We start from the raw sequence: 24,733 nt of genomic DNA on the forward strand, positions 1-24,733 counted from the left end.
GAAAAGAATGCGGGATGCCCTCCAACTAGACTGGAACAGCTTGTAAACACAAGGTTCTAGCTTTCCTACAAGCTTTCTCAGGGAACGGTCCTAAAACAGAAGTGGGGACACTAACCAAGCTAAGCACTATGCAAGTGACGTCAGGGTGTGTGATATCGCAGGTGGTATTAGAGGAAATGGCATAACTCAAGACCTCACAGGAAATGACCTCACAAGAAGTAACATAAGATCTTAAGACCTCTCACACATGTTTAGCAGGTCTATCATAAGTAAATCTTAGTGCATTACAATATTTAACAAAGGAGATTTGGGGTTCGGCCAAAGATGTGACACAACCCCGACGCAAAGCCTGGGACTTAACTTGTACATTAATTTTTTTAAACTCTACCATAAATAAATTGGCAACAAGAACAAACCTGGCAGTAAACCTGTTCTGCTTAATTGGTTGCAAAGACTGCTTTTTAAAATATCTTATGGGGATAAGGCACCTCCAGCAAAGATCTTTATGTGGCCAGAATATATCAGGGAATAATAATGGTATGATAACTCTAGAGGTTAACATATTTGCTAGAGAGATCTGTGTGTTGCCTAGTTCCAGTTTTGAATCAAAGTAGCATAGCGGGTCAATATGTCTTCTGCAAAGCATACCATGTAACACGTAGATGACAGATTTTTATTTTATGTAGACTGGCAAGTGGTTTTAATGATTTTAAGAGAGAGGCTTTTGTTACTTGCAGTTCATAAATTGTAATCCTAATATAGAGCAGGGAGCTATGAAGGACATGCGACTCCTACAACTTGTAACCATGTCTTATGTATCACACCTTTACACGCACATGATTTGTCAATCTATAACGTGTACATGTGATGCAAGGTGCTCCGACACCCTGTAATGGGATCAGTAGCGCTATAAAATAAATAAAACAAAAAAGTTGTTAAAGTATTTGCGTAAATACTGGGACAAACCAACACATCTGACATTCTAACAGTGTATGCACATCTCTTATATGGAGGGGCTAAACAAAGTGATGAACTCAGCATATTTCTGTGGGCCACGACATCTTGGCAGGGTGGAGGTGCCCACCCTGTGAAAAGAGTCTGTAGATGCCTTCTACCCGCATGCACCCTCGACTTGTGCTCTAGTAACAATGGCACCAGCGAACTTACAACATAACATATGAGAAACACAGAAAAGTCCAGGTAACCGACACATGACAGCTCACATAGCGAGTTAACAAAACTTAAGTAGGGCTGGGCTAATTCCCCATAATATCATTACATCCTACTACCCAACCCACTCAATAGGCCAGAGGTGCAGCTATCAGTAGTGAAGGGGCACTGGCGCTCAATAGCTATGAGGGAACCACTGCACTTCAATGATGGTTGTTTTTTACTTCTCAACCGTGGGACAGTGTTCTTTGCATTAGAGCCCACACCACTCTTACTAGGACTGTGCAGTCGTCACAGTATGGTCTGCAACGCTCATTGCAGTCAGAAGGGTAGAAGATCTTGCAGCAAGCCAAAGGCTAGAGGACAGGACGGACAGCTAGATGCAAGATGAGAGATAACAAAGGCACAGTCTAGTACTTGTGTTACAAACCACTTATCAATATGGCTGTCAAGGCACACCAATGATAATGTAAGGTCACCTTCAGCATCAGACAAAACATATCCACTGAAAACAAACCCAGGTAAACTGAGCAGTTGCTTTTTTCGTCTGGTGCATAAACCCTGACTTGTAGATCCTGTGCAATGTCACTTATGAATGAAGAACAACGGTCCACAGAGATCTTTATGTCATTTCTTGTTGTTGCTTTTCTCTTCAGAGGGCTGGCATCACTGATTCTTCCATGCCACATGCTCCAGGCTAGCTCCTAATCCAAAGCTGCTAAAAAGTTCTTTGAGAATCACACAATTACAAGTTTCTTACATTCAATAACAATCTTTTTGGTGGATACTCTAACAGACTACTCGCCTTGTGCATATTCCCCATGTGTCAGACTGGATACAGACACTTTAAACCAGTATTCTTGTATGCAGAGTTGTGTGACTCCGTGCAAGTGTTTTTCTGCACCAGAAGTGAGCAGTGGAGCTGCACATACGCGCTTGCTCATGAGCACTGACATCAGTTGCATTCTAGCCTGTCCACACCCTCAAATGTAAAGCCAATCAGCAGATTGGCAAGACCAGTGAGTAGCTTTCTAAATTAGGAGCTTTTTAGATTGAAAGCGAGTCCACATCATAGATCGGGTAGGTGGGAGGTTTGGTGACAAATCTGCAGTTAGAGGATCCAGCAGGAAGATCATTACCACAGGTAAGTAACTTTTCCTTTTGATGGATACTTCTAAGTGCAGATTCCTCACCTTGTGAATAGATATCATAGCAATCTAGAGAGCTGCCCACTGGTCATGCAAATCTGCTGATGGGCTTTCTGTATGAGGGTGCGGCCAGCCCACAAAGGATCTGACGTCAGTGCATGAGTGAAGCTTATATGGGGGTCTGAACTGGCCAATAAGTACTGCAGGACAGAGTGGGCAAAATTCCCCTTTCGATGGACCCGACTGTTGAGGCAGTAGTACTTTGTAGTATAAGAACCTTTGCTTAATGTATCTGCTTTACAAATGTCCAGCACAGGTGCTCCACATGCTAATGCAGTGGTAGATTTTGTAACTCTGGTTGAATGGGCCTGTAAACCATCTGAAGGCTTCTTTTTAGCCAGTGTATAGCACCGTAGCAGAACTTTATGCAGACAACATATAATCAAGAGAGTGACTGTTTTTCCACTGCCATGGCCTTCTTTGTTCCAGAAAACCATACAAAGAGCCGGTTGTCCACCCTATGTTCTTTGCTGCAATCGGTGTAAAACCTCAGTGCCCTCATAAGAGCCGAACTTTGGCGTTTCTCCTCCTCTGTGGAGGGAGGAGTAGGAACAAAGAATGCTGGAAGGGTGAAATCCTGCCTGACAGAAATGAAGTGACCACTTTCAGTAGAAATTAAGCTTGGGCCCTTAACACCAATTAATCTAGAAAGAAATATATGGAATGTGAGTTGAAAGATGGAGCCTGCAGCTCAGACGCCAGTCAATGTTATGGATATGAGAAATGATACATTCAACGTCAAATGTCCTAATGGACAACTGTACAGTGACTTTAAAGAGGTACACATCAAAAAAGTGATAACTATTTTAAGGCCTGAAGTGGCATCACAAAAGATTTTGCAAACCTTTCAAAAATCCCACCTGAACAGATGATTTAAGTAACAAAGGCTGACGCCTCAACAATTACAAAAAAAAGCCCAAAGACATTATAAAACAGCCCTTAACTGTGCTTATGCAGAAATAAGTAAACTGCCGCTGTTCCATCTCCAAACGTGGATTTGCAAAATCCAGTACAAGTTCAGTACACCTGCCGTGCTGTTGTGACAGAAGATCCTCCTGAAGCGGCAGTTGATAGGAGGAAAGATGCTCATGCCCAGGAGCTCCGGGGTGCTACACTTGCCTGGCTCAATCCAGTACCTCTGGATTGACTTTCGTCTAGTTGTTCTTGATCTTTAGAAATCAGGGCAAGAGAGGTAGCGGAGGGAAAACAAAGAAATCTTGAGCTCCACTTCAGACGGAAGTTGTCTATTAGAGAGGGATCTGCTTTCCAAACTCCAAAGGGACATTCCTTTCAACTTCAACTGGTCTCAGTGTGGAGTCTTCCTGTGTTTGGCAATGTGAACTTTGGCCCCATAGTTCCATTCAGTCCTAGGAGGTTATCTGGGTGCAGTTGTATTTGGGCTCTAGAGTTGTGCTCTGACCACAGGTACCATAAGCAGACTACACGAGGGTCTGTCACAGTTTGAGACAGCCCTTACATAATTTAAATGCTAAGATCTTGTGAAGTGACTTCTTGCATACTCGTTAATTCTGGAGAAAGTTAGCTGCCTAAGGTCCCTGAATTTGCATCTGAAGGTGGAGAAAGAAAGGAACGGATGTCAGTGAGCATGGGAAGCCCTCATATGTGGCTCTGCTTGTCACTTCCAGAGCTGAACGATGTTGGCACAAAGACGCATGACACCATCTTCAGGTATGCTGGACTACTATTTTAAAGTTTCCAGATCCAGTCCTATGCCTGGGGAGTACACAAAACGTGTGGAATCTGGAGCCAAAAGCAACCATTCGAAAAATCAATTTGTGATCGACATTAGAGCTACAAGTTCAATTAAAGTGAACTTCAGTCACAACTGCTACATTTGCAATGATGGAGACTTTAGAAAGGAATGAATGACTGCACAATGTCCAACGCACCCAAGTATGTGAGAGGATTTAGACTGAACTAGGTTGAAAAGGGTTTCTGATGTCGACTCATACAAAGGAACACTCGTGGCAGACGATAGCTGCATTTTAGTAATGTAGCACTCAAGAAGCCCTGAACATGACCCCAGATTTGATGTGGCATTTCACAGAGGTGAAAATCCTCACCATGGCCAATTCTCATAGCACTCCAGCAGCAGAGTGTACATTTGCAGTGCATGCTAGTTGTAAACCGTGCTAGGAAGAAGAATCATTAAATAGACTGGAAATCTTGAGATCTTAACGACAAGCAACACATAGTGAAAAAACACCACAACACTGAAAGAGTTCTCCATTTAGAATAACTTTAGTCCTCATTGGAAAAGTACATGTCTAAACTCTCATAACTCTGGGCACTAAATCAGCACCTTGAAAGTACCACCCCTGGGACTTTCAAACTGGCCTTGGTTGAAGCAACAAAGCACTTTTTGTAAATTCGGGCTGAGGCTACCACCCTCTGCAGCTCCCAAGGCCACAGGGAAATGCAAGTATAGAGAGAAATCCTGCCAGCCTTTGCCAGGACCGCTGCCCATGGTGAATAAAAGGAGGCAGCATGGGACCCCTTCAGTCCCCATAGGTCAATCCCTGGCTGATTACATCAGAGCAACGACAGGCCTCTGAACACAAGCACCTCCACCAACTCACCTCAACCACTCACAGCTTAGCTCATTCATGCTGGTGCGACCCAATGTGTTTGTTGGGGGGAGAAGGTAGGTTGTTGGTATGAGGCAGCGAGAAGTAAACAGGAGGGCAAGTAAAGGGAGGGGGGGGGGGGGGTAAAAACAGTGCACGTGGAATGAGCGTTTTAAGCAGAATCACTGGAGCCAAGTGAGCGGGAACATTGCTATTCGCATGACCTTAATGCAGACAGTTCTTTGCGCCCCTCTAAAGACTCGTGCCCTGGGCCCAGCTTGACAGCGCCAAAAGCCGGTTCTGGCGCTGGCCGTACAAATATGTCTGCTACAATGAGCCAGGGTGCTGACCTGAGGACTACACCACGGCCTCCAGCTGCAGTGCAAACTGTGTCCCCCAGATTGGTCAAAACCGTGCACGCCTCCTTGGGAGGAGGCAAGGAAGGGACACAAGCCAAGAGGCGGTGATAAATTGAAAAACCCTGACCCAATTATTGTTTTAATTAAATCTACAGCTAACCCTGAAATACTAAAAAAGGATATCACAGCACTGAAATACATTAGCAGACACATTACAGCGTATAATCAGTGCGAGTTCTCAGATCGTGTCTCAGTTCATATGCAGAGCATAGTCACAGTTTTCACTAACAGCCTGCACAGTGCTATTTTCGTTGGTGCCTCGATCTGGAAGAGAAAATGAGATGTAGCCACTTATAACACATTTTTAAGACATTGCAGTTTGTGCATGACAAACTATCAGCTAATGTCTTACCTCTCGAAATCGAAGAAGAGGGATTTGTTTAATTGGTTTGAACTTTAGATTTTTGTTGTGCGCTGTACAAACACCTTAGGGGATCAGGCACTATTTATTCTATGCAATTAAGTCCAAGTTCCCCATTAGCGTGACATATTGTGAGCATCAGTTTCACGGCATCCTGCAATGCAGCTGTGAAAACTGAGAAAATGACTCCCACCCAGAATGCAGCTGGGTGAATAATGACTGGTATGAGCTGTGTTATTCCAGGCGAAGCTCTTACCCTGACTACAAAAAGGCATTTATCAGGTGCTCTTCTCAAAATGGCATCCAGACTGAGCTTCACGTGCAACCTGGCACCCTAAACTCACATCATTTTCCTCCCAATGCCCCATCATAGAACGGAAAGAGGTTTGTTGACTGGAAAATATATATTTTTTTTACTTCCAGCAAGTTGCAAAAATACACGTGCTCAAATGAACCAGGTTTGGGGACATGAATTATGCTAGGAAGACGAATAAATACAATGATGGCAGGAGTATTTACAACAAATATATCCACCTTACATTCACAAATTCGACACTCAATGAGGTCAGTGTTAAATCTCAGGGTCGGTGACGTTCACAAACAATGCGTGCAGCTAAGAACAAGCGTGTGATTTTGGACTAAGATGACTGGTATTTTAATTACTTATTAGTAAAAATATACCAGAACCAGTAACAATCTTAGGCCAGCGGGCAGTTCATGATGTGCAGTTTCACCAATGACAGAATTAAAGTAACAAGGGCCATGACAGGAGGAAGGTACTTAACATCGTTTAGATCCAGGCTAGTTACACTGTATAAATAAGTGACGTGGAAACGGGGACTCTGCATGGATTGCATTTCACTGTGCAGTCGTGTAAATGCAGAGGCCCACGTGAGAGGTGGAAGTCTCTTGTAATATTCTGAAAGAAAAGCCTACATGAAGAGAGCGGGAGACCCACCAATATATGCACCAGGAAACAGGGGAGATGTGTTTTTTTTCCCCCCACAGGCTAAGTATTCCTTGCTGTGGGAGATCCATCTGTCACCAGGTCTAGGACTGAAGGCAGATGCTTGGTCAGATGAAAGGTGAAAGGCTTGTAAACAAAATGCTACAGGCGAACACACTGTGGTTTTGAGTTAAGCAAGTGCCACTGTGTCGACTTAAACTGATGAGGAAATTGAAACTTGTGCTTCCCAGCCCGCACAGGCCAACACCACAACCAAAACAATCAATTCATGATAAAATTCAGACAAATTCCATCAGAATGTTTTTTTTTTTTTTAAACTTAAAAGTCTGGCTTATGCAAGCGGGTTAAACAAAGGCCCACCAACCTAAGGCCGCACCAAAGGGAAACCAGGATTACCCTCTATAGTGGGCAACTGTGGGCTAATGCCACGGATCATTCTTAGGAGGCTTCTGTGGACGCTAAACAGCTTTTTCTTGTCAGAAATCTTTGCTAAAGACTTAAGGAGCTTCCTTTGAGTGACTGCCCTCCCCTGGATTAACCACCAGTGCTTGATCACTCTGCCTCAGTGCTGGGGCCACTGCACTCTCTCATGCTGAAAGCCACTTGCCCAGAGCTACTGACACCCATCTTCAGGCTCGACTAGTCTTTATTCTTAGTACGTGAGGGATCCACTAAAGTAATCAGATAAAATGGGACCTGCTTTGAACATCACTTGCAACCTTCTTAATTAAACTGAATGTCCAAAAAAATCCTCACAGTGATCGTTAGCTTTGCCAATCGCCAACAAATGGCATCCTGATCCACCCAGGGTGATGCGCACACAAATATTCACGCTATGTTTTGAATACCCAGATGTTAAACAGGAGCCTATGGCCACTCATTACTGTCGGGATTCCGACCAGAGGGCATCAATGCTGCACGTCGTCTTGACGCTGACCCAGTCTTCGTGTCCCTAAGGAGTCTGAAATAGAGACCTCACTCAAAGGTAACAAGGTTTGGGGGCTCCTCTCATGGACATGGCATTGGCAGATTAGGTTTAGCAAACCCAGCTCTCCTTTAGGTAGGAGGTTAGGCCTCTCACATTAGGGAATTAGGACATATTACATCTCATATGTCTTTCTTATGCATTGCGAGATGGTGGGGTCTTTGTAATAATTACTCTCGTCTTTACAATTCTGTTTCTTGCATTATTCATTATCCTAATCATTGCAGCCCATGCAACTTACCGCAAATTGCAGTTATATTAAATAAAAACTAATGAAACTTTACTGCATCTTTGTCATTGCCTGTGTTTGTATGAGACATGATATATCTGTGAGAAAGGGGTAATTTCCGTTTAACCACAACATTCCCTGAGATGTCTTATTCTCGAGTCCATGCGTAAAGGCTGCCACAAATCACCTTTTACTATTGTGTTTCTGGTGAGGTGCTGCTAGTGAGCCGGTAAGGTTGGGACAACAGTTGCGACTTGTTGTGGGAAAGGCGTAGTCGCCTACAAACAAAAGTACTGTTATCAAAAACCAGCAGTCTTGCCTAAAGCAAGAGTCCAAACTACGACGTAATTCCTCTTTCTCCCTATAAACTTAAAGATATCTACTTAGGACATTTCTAATATTTTAACATCTACCTTTCGTGCATACTTTACCTGGATGTGCCCATTACATCATGCATACACCAATAACTCTCCCAGTGAAAAGTCTCAAGCTAAGCCAGTTCTACCAAAAGGAATGGTGAGTTCATATGTCTGCGAATAGACTGGATGGGTACTTGTGAAAGGTTAGGAAGAGTGCATGACACCAAGATCTGCACTTCAAACTTTTTTTTCCAGTTTCAAGTGATTTTTGACCATGAACATACAAGAGTAAGTCAGCACTCCAATTTACCTCACCCGCCACTGGCCGGTCAAAGCGCCTTAAAATGTTTGCTGGACCAATGGCAAAACTTCACTGTTCCTTCCCCCTTGATCGTGATTTCATTCACATGTTGCAAGAGCAGGACAACCTTCATTTGACCACCACACAAATAATCACACAGAAAAATTGCTGAATAATTTGCTATCCGCGTGACTAACACAACAAAGTCTATTAAAGAAAAAACATCTACAGGTCCGTGCACACACTTGGCCACATTCTGAACTTTTATTACATTGAGCACTTTATGAACAGACTGTTTTCAGATGTTAACGTTTCTTTTACTAACTATGTCACTCTTCCTCTGCGGCAATAAAGGAAGAAGCTGTACCGTCCTGACCTACCCAGCCGTCAATTTTCTAGAATGACGAAGCCAGGGTGTGTCACGCTAAGAAGGTCACGAAATAACTATGCTTCAGATGCACATCCTCGCCGAAAATATCTTTGCACTGACAACAGTTGACTGTTAACTCACCTCTAGTGTGGTCAATACAATCTTCTCAATTGAAGAAAAATAAGCCTCCCACAAGAACTGTGTCTGCTGTCTAAGTGCTAGGATTTTATCCTGATGGATGGATCTGATTGTAGAAGGAATCTGTAATACAAGGTTGAAACAATCAGCTACAGCAGAAAACAATGTAATCTGATCAAATTAATACACTGCTGGGAATCCCCGACCGCCATCGCCAGCCCACTTAGCCCCTTTTATTTATTTATACTTGCTAACAGTAATAGGAAAAGAGGTGTGGGTTACCGTTAAATAATAGCTGTGTTGAAAAAATGATGAACGGTGAGTTTTTTTTGTACTCCTGACATCGGAGTACGTAGGTCACCGCGAAGGACACTCGCTCTCAGTGTCACTCGTCACTGAGCATCTCCGGGTCTAAGCCTGCTGGGGTTCACGTGCCTCCCTTAGACACAGGGCACACTCCCGATACTAAAGTGCCACACTATTGAGTATTAAACAGAGGAGAATAACTTTATCCATATATATCAGCAGTGCACAAATCAATACCAGCAACTGAAAAACTATTTAGTAAAAACAGTTTTCAGTAGCTTTCTCAACTAATAATAACTAATATTTGGACATAAAAGCTATGTAAGTTGTAAGTATTGCGTTTTAGCTCAAAGTCCACAGTTGACAGCAGAGTTGCCGATGTTGTGGGGATACACTTAAATGCTTCCAAAGTGGTTACCGCATGTAGTAAGACAATTCCGTTTGTATTCCTCTATTATTTGAGAGAACCCCAGCAGCATGCAACATGTCCCCTCTCACATGGCCTAGTTAGTGAAGGGCACCTTCAATAAGTGGCACTGTGTGCAGGACATGGGAGGAGTCAGCAGCTGCGTGAAGCTATGCTGCCATTTGTGACCAGGACAAGAGATGTGCGAAGAACCAACAAGTGTCTTATCTACATCGAATCGCACACTCATTGGGATGAGATCCGATGCTTCCTGTAAGGCTGCACCAGATTCACAACAAGCTTTGGCAAAGCCATAGATCTAGCCCTCGGCAAGCCAGCAATGCATTTTCAAATACATACATCAGGCATTAAAAGTGTAAAAGTAAAAAAATAAAATAGAAAAAAATGCAGAGATGAACAAGTTACTTACTTTCGAAATGCTCTTTCAGGTGGATAATACAACCCTAGATTTCTCACCTTAGAAATATTCCCCAGGAGGCAAACTGGGTCCAGACATGTTCACAACCGTGCTCCAGCACGCAGCTAGGTGGCACTGTTCGGCTCCGAACTCATTCTGCCCCGGGAGTGCAGGAGCAGAGGTGTATATGAGCACCACGCCTGCACGTCCACGTCAGTTTCTTGCTTGACCTGTTCCATGCCCTCAGAATAAGAGCACAAACAACTAGAGGTACAGTGCGTGGATTTCTAATTGCAGACCTTTTTAGAGACCAGGAATGAGAACTTCACAGAATAGGGAGGTGGGAGGGAGGTGAGGAATCTGCAGTGAGAGCGTAGCCACTAGAAAGACTGTTACTGAGGTAATTAACTTGCTCTGCTGTTGGATAATCCTAACTGGAGATTCCACACCTTTAAAGGTGGCGGGACTGAAGAGTGAACGAAGACCAAAAAGTCCTGCATGACTGAATGGACAAAATGCCCTTCCCGTCGAACCTGGCAGTCGAGGTAGCAGTGCTTCCTAAACCCAATCATCCAACCGATGGCCTTTTGTGCAATCAATGTGTAAACTTAAAACTCTTTTAGGGCCTAACCAATATTAGAACATTGGAAGTTGGCAGCTCCATTGAAAACAATGGAGTGCTGCGGGCTTTTACTGGCCGGTAAAAGCCCGCAGCGCCAACATTCCAATGGGCTTTGTTCACAGCAGCAGCTGTGAACAAAGCCTCACGGAGCCCGAGGGGATTCTAATCCCCTCGGGCTCCGTGAGCAATTTGTTTTTTTTAAGAGAACATTCTGCCCTGAGTGGCAGAATGTTCTAATAGCCTTAGAACCCGCCATAGCGGGCCCTACCGGCTATTAAAGGCCCTTTCCCTTGTTAAATGCCCTCGCCTTCGGCTTGGGCATTTAACTCGGGAGCGGGCCTTTAATAGCCGGTAGAGCCCGCTACGGCGGGTTCTAAGGCTATAAAATATCTCCACCTGTTTGAAGGGTGAGGTGGAGCAAAAAAGGTTGGGAGAGTGATGGAGTGCCCGACATGAAAATGAGTCACGACCTTTAGCAAAAATGCTTCAGTGGTCCGTAGCAACAGTTTGTCTTGGGAAAAAAAGTTGTGTGGACTGCATGAAGAGATCCTGGAGCACAAACTGAGGTGATCAAAGCGAGGAAGATTGTTTTGAGAGTCAGAAAACGCAACAAGAAGCTGTGCATTGTTTGAAGGGGGGTACACATGAGGAATGTCAGGACCAAATGAGGGTCCCACAGGGGCATTGCAAACAGTTTAGAAGGGATCATGTGTGTCAAACTCTTAATAAACTTCATCACAATAAGTTATTTAATTAAGGACCATTGGTCCGGCAAATGCAAAAAGGTAGAAAGAACCGACAAATAACCTTAAAGAGGGACCACTGCAAGGCTTGCTGGGAAAAATATAAAACAATTAAACTATCCAACATGTTGTCCTGTAAAGAGTCTGTGTTGCAGACTACACACTAGGTCATAAATACGCCAACAGCCCTCAGTATAAATGGACTTTGTAGAGGGACACCTCACTGTGAGAATGACATCCACAACATTGTGTGGTAAATCGAATATGGTCAACTGCCACCGGTTAATCTCGACGCATGGAGGTCTGGACTGCTCATGTTCTGGTGCAGAACCCTGCCTTACTGACGCAAAAGGAGATCCTCCTGAAAAGGTAGTCCGATCAGAAGACTCATGTCCAAAAGTTCCAGGTACCACACTCTCCTTGCCACGTGGAGAGGCATACAGGGGTCCCTTGCTTCACTACAGCCTGACTTCTAAAGAGTTTGTGGTGAGCAGCAGCAGCAGCAGCTTTCAAAATGTGTGTCCGACAGTGCCAAAAATATCCATGCAGGGTTCTCTCCACTGTCAGGTGAGGTCTGCACCACCTCAGAGTTCTGTTGCACTTTGTGATATGCAAGGCAACGCCAGCTGAGCTCAACCACCCAGCCACTTAAAGATCAGGCCAGGTGGACAAGCATCAGGGAGCTGGCTTACCATTCCAGCCAACCCTAGAGGCGCACCTCTTGGCACTTCACCCTTCCAGTACCACATGGCGGTGGTATGTCTGTGAGACACTGCACCTGCCTTCACTTGATGGACCACAGGAAGACAGACACCAGGCAAATGCCCCGCAAGCTTCAAGCGATTCAAAGCAGAGATTGGGCTATTAGTTATGACTCTAAAGTGGACTACTTTATTAGATGGACGTGCATCTGTAAAATGCCCAGTCACTCACAATGAAAAGAGCCAATGGATGAAGTGAGCTGATCCCCTTCTGTATACTATGGTGGGTGGATGCAAAATATGAATGAACCCTGAACAGCCTATTGGGGGCTGACCAAAAGCCCCAGTTTGTATCAATGGTTGTATTTTTAGTATCAATTTTTTGGGAAAATAGGAGGCTGGTGAATCTGTGTTCATGCTACATCTAAAAAAAAAAAAAAAAAAAGACCAGTAATGGATACAGCCGTAAAGCAACAATCTTCAGAACAGAGTGTTACAAAACAAATTCCAATCGGTTTTACAGCGACAGACGGCTATGGTGAAAGACTTGTAAAAGAGCGTAGTCTGAATCCAAACATTTGCAGCCTTAATTTTATCCTTCCCAGATACCACTGAAACCTCACATTTAAGAGACAGTGGTGACAGGAGAGACTGACTGCTTTAAAGTTCAGGCAATTACAGGCATCGGTACTCTCACTCGCTAACTGTGCCGGAGTGCTTCCGCAAACACTGCTGCCTTTAGGAACTGCTACAATTGGCTTAGCTCCATAACACCTATTACTTCCATTTTTATTTAAAGAAAACAAAAATGTTCCAGTTGTGAATCCGCATAGAGGGTCTTCTGAGCTGCAAGCAGCTAAGCACAGGGGACACATTGCTGCCCTCCGGTTCTATAGCCATGGCGACACGGGCTTTGGACCTTAATCCAGGCCTGCCAGGTGATTCTCCAAGCCAACGTTCACATTAAATATTAACATGTTCATGCGGCCTCCCTACATATCCCGCAGCATCTAACGCTGCTCTTTTTATTAGCAGGAAGTGTCGACTATTGGGTAAATTCAGGGCCCAGCAATAAATATCTTCTTTGGATTACAATGGTCACTGGCTTAACTGAGCGTGTTCCTTGAGACCAGCAGCACAACAGGTACTTCTTGTTTTAAATAAAAAGACAGTAAAAATTGAAAACTATGAACCTTATGCAAAATAAGTGTTCAGCAGAAACTCTGGGCAAACACTCACAACACTGCAGCCTTGCACAAAAACTGTGGTTTTCAAGGAGCCCCGTTTAATACCTTGGCGACAGACAATGAACATGTAAAACTGCATTTTTTACGCTATTTTTATTGAAGGTTTTTTATTTTTTTTGCAATTTGCACACCGTATCAGAAATACAATGACTCTCATGGTTTAGTTGTCACTATGCATCGCAAAATGACAATCCACAGGTTCCTTCCACTTGTGTGTCAAGGGGGTTTCGAATGTAGGCTAAACAGCAGTAAAACTGCATTTCCTACAGGGTATTTTAACATCTCAGCTGAGAAACCACGTGGGGAGGAAAGGGCTACGTTGGGGATTTTAGGAGAATGCCACCCAAATGCATCAAGGCTAGAAAGGAAATCATACGATTCCCATTGGAGTTATCTTAATAGAAGACGCAAGCCAAACCTGGAGCACTAAAAAGTAATTAAGTGCAGAACATTGGGTCATGCCTCTGGAGGTGATGGCACAAGACCAAACAGGCTCCCAAGCCTTGACGGAAATCTATGTTAACAAAAAGAACTAACAAAACAGAACGTTATGCGTGGAAATCGTGTCAGAAAAAAGTGAAGGACACAGATAAATTACTTGGTAATGGCACAAAAGAGCACCGAGGGAAGTGTAATATTGCAACGATTCCCCGCTAACCTCGAAATCTGCCCCTAACCTCCAATGACTCTGGATATTCCTAAAGCCCTGGTCTCTTACTGAGAGCGATCAGATACGAGTATAACGCTTCGTCTGCGAGCATGACCGGAGCATGCTAGAAATGCAAAGATGGGCCTGGGACAATAAGGACGATTCTACTGCTAGCCGAAATGTTAATATGAACAACCGCCCGCCATTATGTTAGACAACGCACTAAAGTGCTCCTATATATAGACAAAAGGACTTAGATGAAAGGGTACCTCTTGCCTAATCAGAATGGAAATTCTTCAGTTGTATTTTTATTTTATTTTTGGATCTACCATTCCAATTACTACTTCTTAACACCTACATTTTCAATCAGCTTCAAGCAAGTATTGCATCGGGGAGCACTCTTGGAATACTCTGGCATATTGTTTGTCCACAAGTTAAACGGTTTGGCACAGAGAGTAAAATGCATACCTGGGCCAAGACCATGTAATGTCAACTTATTTGGGTTCCAGGATTCAGGAGATATTAAGCTTTTTAAAGGAGCAATATACTTACTCATAGTATTGATTTGCCCAAGTAAAAGATGGATGGATCAGTTTCTATTTGCAAATTTGATAAACAAAAAAAAAAACATAAAACCCCCTGACAAAAGTGTTAAGATCTCAAAAATTGTCAGCCCTTTGCTCGATAGCCCAGGCCTAGGACCACTACTCAAAAATACTCAGCCCACTGCACTTCCAAGGTCAGACTTGGACTTTTTGCAACCAAGAAACTTGTCAGACTCCAACCAGTTCTAGATAAAGCTTCCACAAGGCAAATACAGCTTCATCTATTACGAAGCATAGGAAGCAGTTTTCAAACAAACAAAGGGAAGAATTGCTTATTCTCAGGGCACAGGATTTACTATATTGTATGTCTATGTTATGCCAACTTCGTCACAGGAAGATGCTGCTTATTTCAATATGAGATTTTAAAACTTTAAAAACGCATATAAATCAACAACGTGAAAAGAAGAAGTACTTGTGTAATGCTTTTGGGTACCACCTTGGCCACAAGAGCTGCAACTAACGGGACTTTTGGTAACAGCAAATCCCATGTGCAGCTAATACAGCACCCACTCTAAAGCGTTCTACCTTAACATTCAATGTTATAGGCAACGTCATTTGATGCACCCAGAAGCAAACACCCTCATACATTCTAGAAGCGTATCCTAGGATTCGGAGTCACTGAGTAAATCATTTCTCAAAGCTAAAATAATAAAAGAGAATGAACTCTATCATCTATACAGTTCTTATGGGAGTTGAATCCAGTAAACACAATTAGATGGATTACTATACCGATCACAAAATGGTTCTTCAAAGCAACTGTAAATCATCCCTGATCAGGGTAACCATATTCTGCAATGTAAAACCTGCTTCTCATAATATTCTTGTTTGTGCTCTGCCCACAGCTATCCCTTTATGTCACTATTTTCCATGTTTGCTTTCCCACACTATCTCACTGCTTGGTTCTGCACATCAGTTTTGGTTTTCTGTTAGGTCTTTAAATAAAATGAAAATATAAATAGTGAAGTGCAGGTTTTATCAATGTTGTACTTACAAGGAAATCTCCTAAGTTCACAGGAAAGTAAGTGGGAAGTCAATGCATTTACATGCCAAGGAAAATATAAGAGTTGAAATCAAGTTTTCAATACATACAGAAGAATTCCATTTAGTTGTCCCAAAAGAGTAAGTAGTAGGGAGGTTCTTGTAACTATGTGGTTTGTGACTATTTGTACGTAATATCAATATCAATCAATCAATCGATTTAGAAAGCTTATCACCCTGGTTGGTATCCAGGCACTGGGGTTGGTAGCTATTCTTCAAAGAGCCAAGTTTTGAGCTTCCCCTTGAAGTCGATAAGGGAGTACGTGGTGTGCCGGTGAGGGGCATGGGGGTTGTCCCAGATCTTCATGGCGAGGTGGGAGAAGGCACATCGTCGGCTGCGCCGAACTCTCAGGACTTGTGCAAGGGATGTTGATCGTAGCTCCCTGGCGGGCCGGTAGAAGGAGAGTCCAGGGTTGATGAGACCGAGTCCGATTTTGTGGACGTGATGGCCTTGTATATGATGGTGAGGACCTTGAATTTCATCTCTTGTTCACGGGCAGCCACTGTAGCTTCCTGAGGTGGGAGTTTCCCTGGGGAGATCCAGGATGAGTCTTGGGCCGCATTCTGGATGGTCTGGAGTTGGGTAGAAAGTCAGACGTAGAAGGTGTTTCTGTAGTCACGACGACTAGTGAGGATGGCTTAAGTTACTATTCTTTCTGGTTTCAATGGGGATCCATCTGGAAATCTTCCGTAGCATGCAGAGGTTATGGAAGCTGGCGGAGGCCACAGCGTTTATCTGTCGTATGAAGGTGAGTTTACTGTGGATGATGATGCATAGATTACGGGCACGGTCAGTCAGGGTCAGGGGTTGTCCGAGCGTGGAGGGCCACCAGAAGTCGTCCCAGGGGGAGTTGTTTCTGAAGAGGATAACCTCAGTCTTGTCTGTGTCCAGTTTCAGGCAGATGGATTACATCCATTTGGCGATGTGGGACATGGCATTGCAGAAGTTGTCTCTAGGGGAGGCGTGGTCTTTGGAGAGGGAGAATATGACTTGTGTTTTGTTGGCATATGAGATAATGTTGAGTCCATGGAAATGCACACTCTTGGCTACGGGCTTCACGTAGGTGTTGAAAAGGGAGATCCTGAGAGAGGACCCCGGTGGGATGCTGCATATGGTGGTCTTTGTTTCAGAGGTAAAAGGTGGCAGGCGGACTCTCTGGGTGCGCCCTTTGGCATTAACAGTGCCACACGGGACCCAGGACTGATCATAAGGCTGAAAGCAGAACAGCGCTGAACCTCTGGAAACCATCCATATCAGAAGGTCAATGATTAGTACAACAATACAACTCTCTATCATGAGACAGAGGGGTGGGTGAGGCAGATGATGGGCAGTGCTACTGAGAATGCACCGAGCATGAAGGAGAATAAGGACAAACATTTAGTAAATGGTAAACTACAGCTTGTTCCTGAATAGACACGTACAGGGCTCTGCTTTCACCTAAGCACCCAAGTATGGTGGCAGTGTCGAGCTCAGAATCTGACAACACCCCTCAAATATAAATTAGACGTCTGAAATCAAGAGTTCTAGTCCTGAAGATGAACCTGCTTAAGTTCAAGACACTGAGGCAGTTTAGAAAGGACATTTACAATCCACCCTTTGATGGGCAGTTTTTAAAAAGTCCCTATATTTTCCACTTTTTTCAAAGTCTAATGGATTCCTTCCTTGAAACACATACTTTTCCATCTTGTTCCTTTAAAAAAGTTAACATTCTTACAGATATGTATACAAACCACTAAAAGACGGGAGGGTTATGAGTGTGATTCGGTGTGTCATGAAGTTGTAAAGACTGTACGTGTTCAGCTGACTAACCTAGTGTATACTCATGGTAACCTCGAGGGTTGGCTATTTAAGGTATCATTCGTGCAGAATTTAATTTGCGTAGAAGAAATTGTGAAAAGAGCTTCGGCTGTCAACTCCACATTGGGACATATTTTTGTCATGAAAATTCATTTTCTGTTTAAACAATCCATAACGTGTGAAATTCGCGATGCAAGATGGCACCAGTGTGCTGTCGTGTCAGCCACTGCCACAGTAAGCACACAAAAAGCAAAAACAGCTCAGTTGGAAATAGACGCGCCAGCTGTTAGCTTCATCACTAGATATAATTGGACCTATGGCCATATGCTCACATGTGAAGGAGACGAATTATCACGAAGAAATCTGCAGACTTGAATTCGTTAAAATCCGATCTTGCAAGGGGGGGGCTGATATCGATATAAACGAGGCGAGATGCAACCCTTTTCACATCACCTGTGATGTCAAAAAGGGGCCTCCGACTGCTCCAATCTGTGAGGAAGCCGAGGCGAGCGGGCTTTATTTACGAATGTGCATGCGTCGCGCGCACAGTGGAACAGGTCCTAGGCAGGCTCGCGCTGCCACAGAGGGGCACGGCATACAAAAACATCTGAGCTGCTCTAAAACGGGAAATGAAAAAGTGCAACATAAAAATAAAACATTTCCCTGGGCAGACATCCAGGCGGGCTGCCAGCTCTTTAAAACGTTGTTAATGAAGGCACAGTAGCGGCTCAATATGGAAGCAATGGCGCAGAAAGCAGAGGGCACGTTATGGGCAACGCCCCGCTCAGCAGCCCCTTACAAGACTTGAAATGCGGTTCAGGTGGTGTGCAATGTGCTGCGCTTTCATGCAGTGCACGAGGCGGGAGGAGTGATAAAACGCACGAGACCGGAAAAGCACAACGGTTCAAATGAAGGCAGCAACGGCTTCCGGTTCCCTCATCTTTTCACTCTAGTCCAGAAAAGTCTGCCTTTCTCGTTTACCTGGCATGTTTGCCTTGCCATGGGTTTCATCGTCAGCCTTGATTGCAACCGCCCAGAAGTTAATTCTATTGCGCATATAATCAGGACATCTTCAAAGTTTCCTTCAAGGGAGCCTAAATCAGAAGGCGGCCTCTTTTCTGTAGAGGTAACTTCACCGTTGCGCCCCCCCCCCTCCAAAGTTAGAGAAAAGGAGCAGGCCCTCCTTCTACACAGGCACGTGTCTAATGGCCACAGAAATGTCCATGTTACCAGAGGTCGGAAAAGGAGCCTCGAGTGGTTCCCACAGAGCAGGGCAAGGAGAGGCATGACATACCCGTAACATTCATAAATGATGGACACATTGACAGCCACAACATAGCAGTAGCCTCTATCCCACGATCTGCAACTGGAGACCCCCCACCCCCCCAATTGGCTTTTGTGCTTTTTTTTTTTAGGTCGAGCATAGGAGTGCCCAAGCACAGCTCTTCTCGACATGTTGTAATCTATTCTGTGGGCTTTACCATGTCCATCACTTTCACTGGATCCTGCACCTGCCTTCCAAAAATCCCTTGATGACGTTGGTAAATGCTTTACATTTGTTCCGTCTTGAGGCTGGTTCGTTACCGCCTTAGAGACTGATCTTGTTACATCGATTACTGCACGATCAGCCATGTAACTTAGTGTGGCACACTATTTTTCTCTTTTGCCTTGCGGATTCACGCAGTGTGGCCGTATGTTGTTTCTTCCTCTTCCTTCTTTTCAGGCACCTTGCTGTTTCTTTGCGATGTCGGAAGGTCTTATTTATTTTTGCAGTTTTATGTAGCAGAAATTCGACACAAAGGTATTGGAGCACTTTATTTTCAGTTTTATATAGTGAAAACTCGATTCAAAAGTATTTACTGTGCTTCACATCAGCAGCGGTTACATTACACAAGAACACATTCATTTTTGTTAGCAAGGGGAGATCAAGCGATTTGCCCAGAATCACAGCATGATGAGCCAGCGCCAAGACTCAAACCATGTTTCCCAGCTCCAGAGTCGGCAGCTCTGGCCCTTACGCCACAGCCTCTCTCCTAGGGTTCTTTGGTGCATGTTTCTGTCTGGGAATAACATTTTTTTTTTTTTTTTTTTTAAATAGTGCCTGGTAATACAGGTTCTGCTAATTCTTCATTGGTTCTCTTAAAATACTCCTCCTCTGCCCTCTCCCCCCCCCCCCCACACACATCCTCTGCCATTTTTTGTCGGTATGCCAGGCAGCAAACTGCTGCCAGCTCTCCACAAAAGTGCTTTCGCACAGTTTTTTTTTTAAACTGAACAAACTAAGTGGCAATAGTCATCTTAGATCCCTAAAGAAAGACATAACTTCCAACAGTGAACGTGCCATTGTGTCTTTTTTTTTTTTTTCGGCCAATACTAAAGAACAAAGCAAAAGACAAACCCCCCCCCCCCTTTTTTTTTTTACTGATGATGTTCAATATTAGCATCACCAAAAAGCACCGGCAAAGCCAATACGTCCCAAAGGTGAGACCTATTGGCTTTGCCAATGATTTTTAAAATAGCTTTCACAAAAGGTAGTTAAAATCACTGAAGAACATGCATCTCCGGGGATTGGTTCCATTTACAGAAAACTACTCAATTGCACTTTGGCTAATCAGGTCTCCCTTATCGGCTCTCCCACAGGACCTTAATAGTAGAGTGAAATCCTTAGTAGACCCTTTAATCAAAGAGCAGGAGATTATACCTTCTTCATACACGTGCCCCCACACACACACACACACACACACACACACACACACACACACGACGTACACCAGAATAGACATCACCTAGGATGCAGCTCACTATTGACAAGGCAGCTGTCAGAGGCTAGATCCCAGTTTGAAACCATGTCCAAGGTCTTGCTTCTATGAAAGTAGCCTCCCAGAAGCGGATTTCAGAAACTGGTGAGAATCTGCCACTTCTCAAAGTCCTAGTGGCTAAGAAAGAGTACAGGCCAATTATTTATCTTAAACAGAGATAACCCAAATAACAGATCTAAGAAAAATAAAATAACAAATGGCCTTGTAATCCAGCCAACAAATATTAAAGTTACTTTAAGAAATACCTCGCCACTGTAATTCCCTAGATTTATGGGAATAAGACTTTTTTCTGATTCCTTTATGTGAAAAGCAAGCCATTAAATGTAGATTTTAAAAAGCCTGCCTTCAACTATGTTAATTAGGAATTTCTGTCCACCTCCTGGCTGTTGGGATAGGCGTCCTATACTCGTTTCGGGACAATCACAAAAGATCAGCATGTTGTATGTATATGGCTGAATGTGTTCACATAAATCCCTTCTCCTGCAGTGGAGATTTAGAAGGGGCGCCCGTTGTGCCCCCTTTCTCCTGATTATTTGTAATAAATATGGACGCATTCTCAAGAGAATTAGACTGAACACTGGAATTAAAACAACCCTAGCCTGGGGGGTGGATGGGGGGGGGGGGACAGAAGGGGGTTGGGCTGAAGACTGAACACATTCCCCAACATTCGCTACAGACGTCCTGCATTTGCACCTTGAATTACCAAAGGATACTCACTCTAGCCTTTGCTGAAATCTCCGGATTCAGGGTTAACATTTTGTAATCAGATAGTGAAGGAGTGCAACGCCTACTCTAAATTTGTCTTTGAACAGGTTAATGTTTGGCTGGAATAGCTAGTGGTTACTTTCACCAGAAATTCAAATCCATCATCCAGTACCCCAACACTTTCTACCATCAGGTGTGATCTTGACAGTAGGGCCCACCTTTGGGGTCCTAGCTCAGAATAGTCAATGTTATCATAAATAAATACATACATGTGCGGACTGCCCTTTGGCACTGATTTTGCAAGATACCAGGGAAAATCATCATAAGAATTGCCTGCATGGCTCAACCGTAAAGATTTTCTCTCACTAAAAATAAAAGGGAAACTAATATACTCATATATTATGCTAAAGTAAATGGCAGATGAGCTGTGAATGATGTAAAATGTTCACATGAAAACAAAGGGAATGTGTAAAATATCACGGCGGGCAGAAAAACCTGTGAAGTTGTGTGGCTTCTTAGAGAGACAACGTCTGATCGATGCATTCGGGAGTTAGAAAAGGGGATAATTTTGTCCACAGTGTGAACCTCCCTAACTTGTGGACTAGGGTTAGGGAAGGGCTTTAGACTGAAACCTTAAATAGCGGAATGCAATTTCTACACAATGGCTAAAGTGATTTCCTTTTTACCATTAAAAGTTTGTTTCATATTCACATAAATGTGTTTACATCACAAGGACATTTCTCAGAGCATCGGGTTTATTCAAGAAGGCACTCAGACTTTAGGATATTCTAGATGTTGCATCTATTTTAAGTGTCCAGTGCCTTGAGTCCTACACTGGTGTGACAGCTATATAAAAAAAATGTAATATGCAAGCATGATTGCGTCTTAATACAAATGCAGTGCTTTTCCCTGAGCACAGGGTTAATCCAAAACACAATACTGAGATGCATGGTATAAAGGAGGGCCAGCTGTTACTAGAAGACACTTCATGTAAGCAGATGCACAGAGTGTAATGTGCCAGTTATCACTCCTGATTAAGTCTCAAAGCCAGCATCCTGAATCATTCCTCTTACTACTCTCTCTACTGGATCTAATAATCCCACTAATTTGTCAAACTACACCGGAGGCCGCGGCGTTTAATCACCACAGGTGTGAAGAATGAACTGCTGCCGCTCTTACCTGTAATAACAATCTCTCGTCTCCTATGACAGCTGCCTGGTTCCAATCGATAACTTCGGAAAACGGCAACTCCCATCCGTTGCTAAGCATGACTGGGACACATGCAGCCTGCAGACGAAGCCAACACGTTATGAGCAGATGACCTTCAATGGCTTTACATTCATTTAGTCACACAGCCCTTCTCCACCCATCGCCACTGCGGTAAATTTCACACGTGCATGCGACAAATGACTGGGACGTCAAAAGTAAGACGCAGAAATGCCCCCCTTGCCGCTCGTTATAAAGTGCTTGTTTCCAGTTTTGGCATTCCATAGCAGTGTTCCTAAGTGGTGTTAGTATTGGCCAAACCAATTTACCGACCTCTGGAGAATGAACGGCTCGCTCATCACTGCCCGGATTTGAACCGGTAGTTCGCACTTTCAACGCAGATATTGCCAGTGGGCACTTTACATTATAAGCAATGCTGGCTTGTGAAACTTTACTTAAAAATGCAGGCAGTACAAAAGGAACACACAACTTGGGCTGGATTAATGTTTCCCCTTCAATGGATCGGTACATTGCACCCACTGCAGTCAGCAGACTTCAATGCGAAGGGACTGACAGCCTGTGTCCGCATTCTGTGGACCAGGCCCCCTCCTGCCAAAGGTGGTGTGCGTTGTGATGCCACAGCTGCTGCTGAGAGGGAGCTCCTACATTATAAAGTGGACAACGAAAACCTACACAACCATTAAACATTAACTCGTGATTAGAAAGGGAGAAACGGAGGACTAGCCTCACTGGAACACTGCTGATCTGTTGTATATTTAACTAGATGCAGTGACTTGTGTGGCAAGTAGAGGCCCTCACCAAGTGGTGGCGGTTACTCAATGGCGGGACGGGGTGTGAGGGAGTATATAAAACGCTTACCTTTGGGAGAGACGCAGCAGTGTCGTGACTGGTCTGAATGGCCTGCTTCACCGCTCAGTCTGGGAGTGTGAGAATGTGCATGTTCTCTACTCGGCTGCGAAATACAGCAGGGTAGAGAACATGCACAGTGCGCATGTCTGTTTGGCTGGCCCAACACAGCCAGCCAAACAGACATGCAAACTTTGTGCTGTGAAACCCCTCCTACAGCCCTTTTCCGGCCCCCCTCTCTCCAGGCCAGCCCGACCCCTTGCTCCCAGGAAGGGAAAAAATGATGATAACATCGCGTTAACATTTCATATTTCCTGTCCCCACAATCCAGTGGGGCAACGCTCCTCTGCCTTAGTGGAGGAGCTGGCCCTGCCCCCACTCAGTTGCACCCCTACCTTGTTTTTATTAACATGTTTTAAGAGAAGAAAAGGAAGGCTAAAGCGGGCCTGCTTAAATGACAATACTCTGTTTCTAGGATTAGCACACACAGGTCAGTCGGTCACAACAGCTACTGTTTTCTTACAAAATTGAGAACCTTTTCACACTGTTGTGATGGGCATGGAGCAGCCAGCTCTACAGTGAGCCTCAAGGCCCTTACCCAGGCCCTCTTCCCTCCTTCTAAGCTCTAGCCTCAGCACCGATGCCTGAGGTCTGCTGCGGGGCAGGCGGTACACACTGGTCCAGGACAGTAGCACTTTAGTAAATGGCTGCTGCCTCTGACGCTAAGCTCCTTTGTTTAGCACACGCGTGCCGGACGAGATTGCAAAGGAAGATATAGAGGGGACCCCCCCGTACTGCTCTCTTCCCTTCAATAGCTCTGGTGCTCTCACAAGGCATCACCAGGGCACAAGTCCCAAGGAAAATAGTATTCAAAAAGACGTTACAGAAAGTGACATCACAGTTAAGTTATATCATGCCCTTATAGTCAATCTCGCTTAAAAGGAAAAAAGATTTACATAAAAAATATCTAGGACAATATTTTTGCCATTCAATATAAAAGCCAATATAGTTTGGTATAAGACCAATCCCGAGGGCTCTGAAACGACTGCCCTCCCAGGCTCCACCACAGCTTCAGACTTTAAATAATTCTGCCCTCCTCCAAAGACCCAGTGCTCGCGAATGGCAGCCCCCATGTGCAACGCTCTTACCTGCAGCGCCTCCAGAAACCTGAAGGATCCAAGCCTGCGGCCGCGAGGCACCAGGCAGAAAGTGGCATTGTGCAGCATTTCACGATAATCATACCTGCGAACAAAGAGAGGGCAGTTAGCGGCTTGTACCAACAAGCATGGCAAAGCGTTCATAACACTGTGGCTTCTGCTGTCAGCCAGTGACCACAAGCGCATCACAGTAGCATTCAGACGTCACACCGATCGCCGGTATGTACCCTACTGACATACATGCAGGCAAGAGGTGTCTTCTGGTGTTGAGAGAGGCGGGTGAGGGGGGGGGGGGGAGAGAGCGAGGAGAGGTGGGCGAGGGGAGAGAGGGAGAGGTGGGCGAGGGGGGAG

The 24,733-nt window shown here is 44.4% G+C and overlaps 1 protein-coding gene across 1 annotated transcript in view; it reads right to left on the bottom strand.

The window, feature by feature from the left end:
* Positions 1-24,733, bottom strand: part of EXT1 (exostosin glycosyltransferase 1) — a 248,912-nt gene that overhangs the window by 27,921 nt on the left and 196,258 nt on the right. The window contains exons 2-4 of the mRNA XM_069220651.1: positions 24,374-24,467; positions 22,332-22,439; positions 9,099-9,218 (exon numbers count right to left, since the gene is read on the bottom strand). Of these exons, the coding sequence (XP_069076752.1) occupies positions 9,099-9,218; positions 22,332-22,439; positions 24,374-24,467 (322 nt within the window). The remainder of the gene's footprint in view (positions 1-9,098; positions 9,219-22,331; positions 22,440-24,373; positions 24,468-24,733) is intronic.

Source organism: Pleurodeles waltl, chromosome 2_2, assembly GCF_031143425.1.
Source record: "Pleurodeles waltl isolate 20211129_DDA chromosome 2_2, aPleWal1.hap1.20221129, whole genome shotgun sequence".
NCBI lineage: Eukaryota > Metazoa > Chordata > Amphibia > Caudata > Salamandridae > Pleurodeles > Pleurodeles waltl.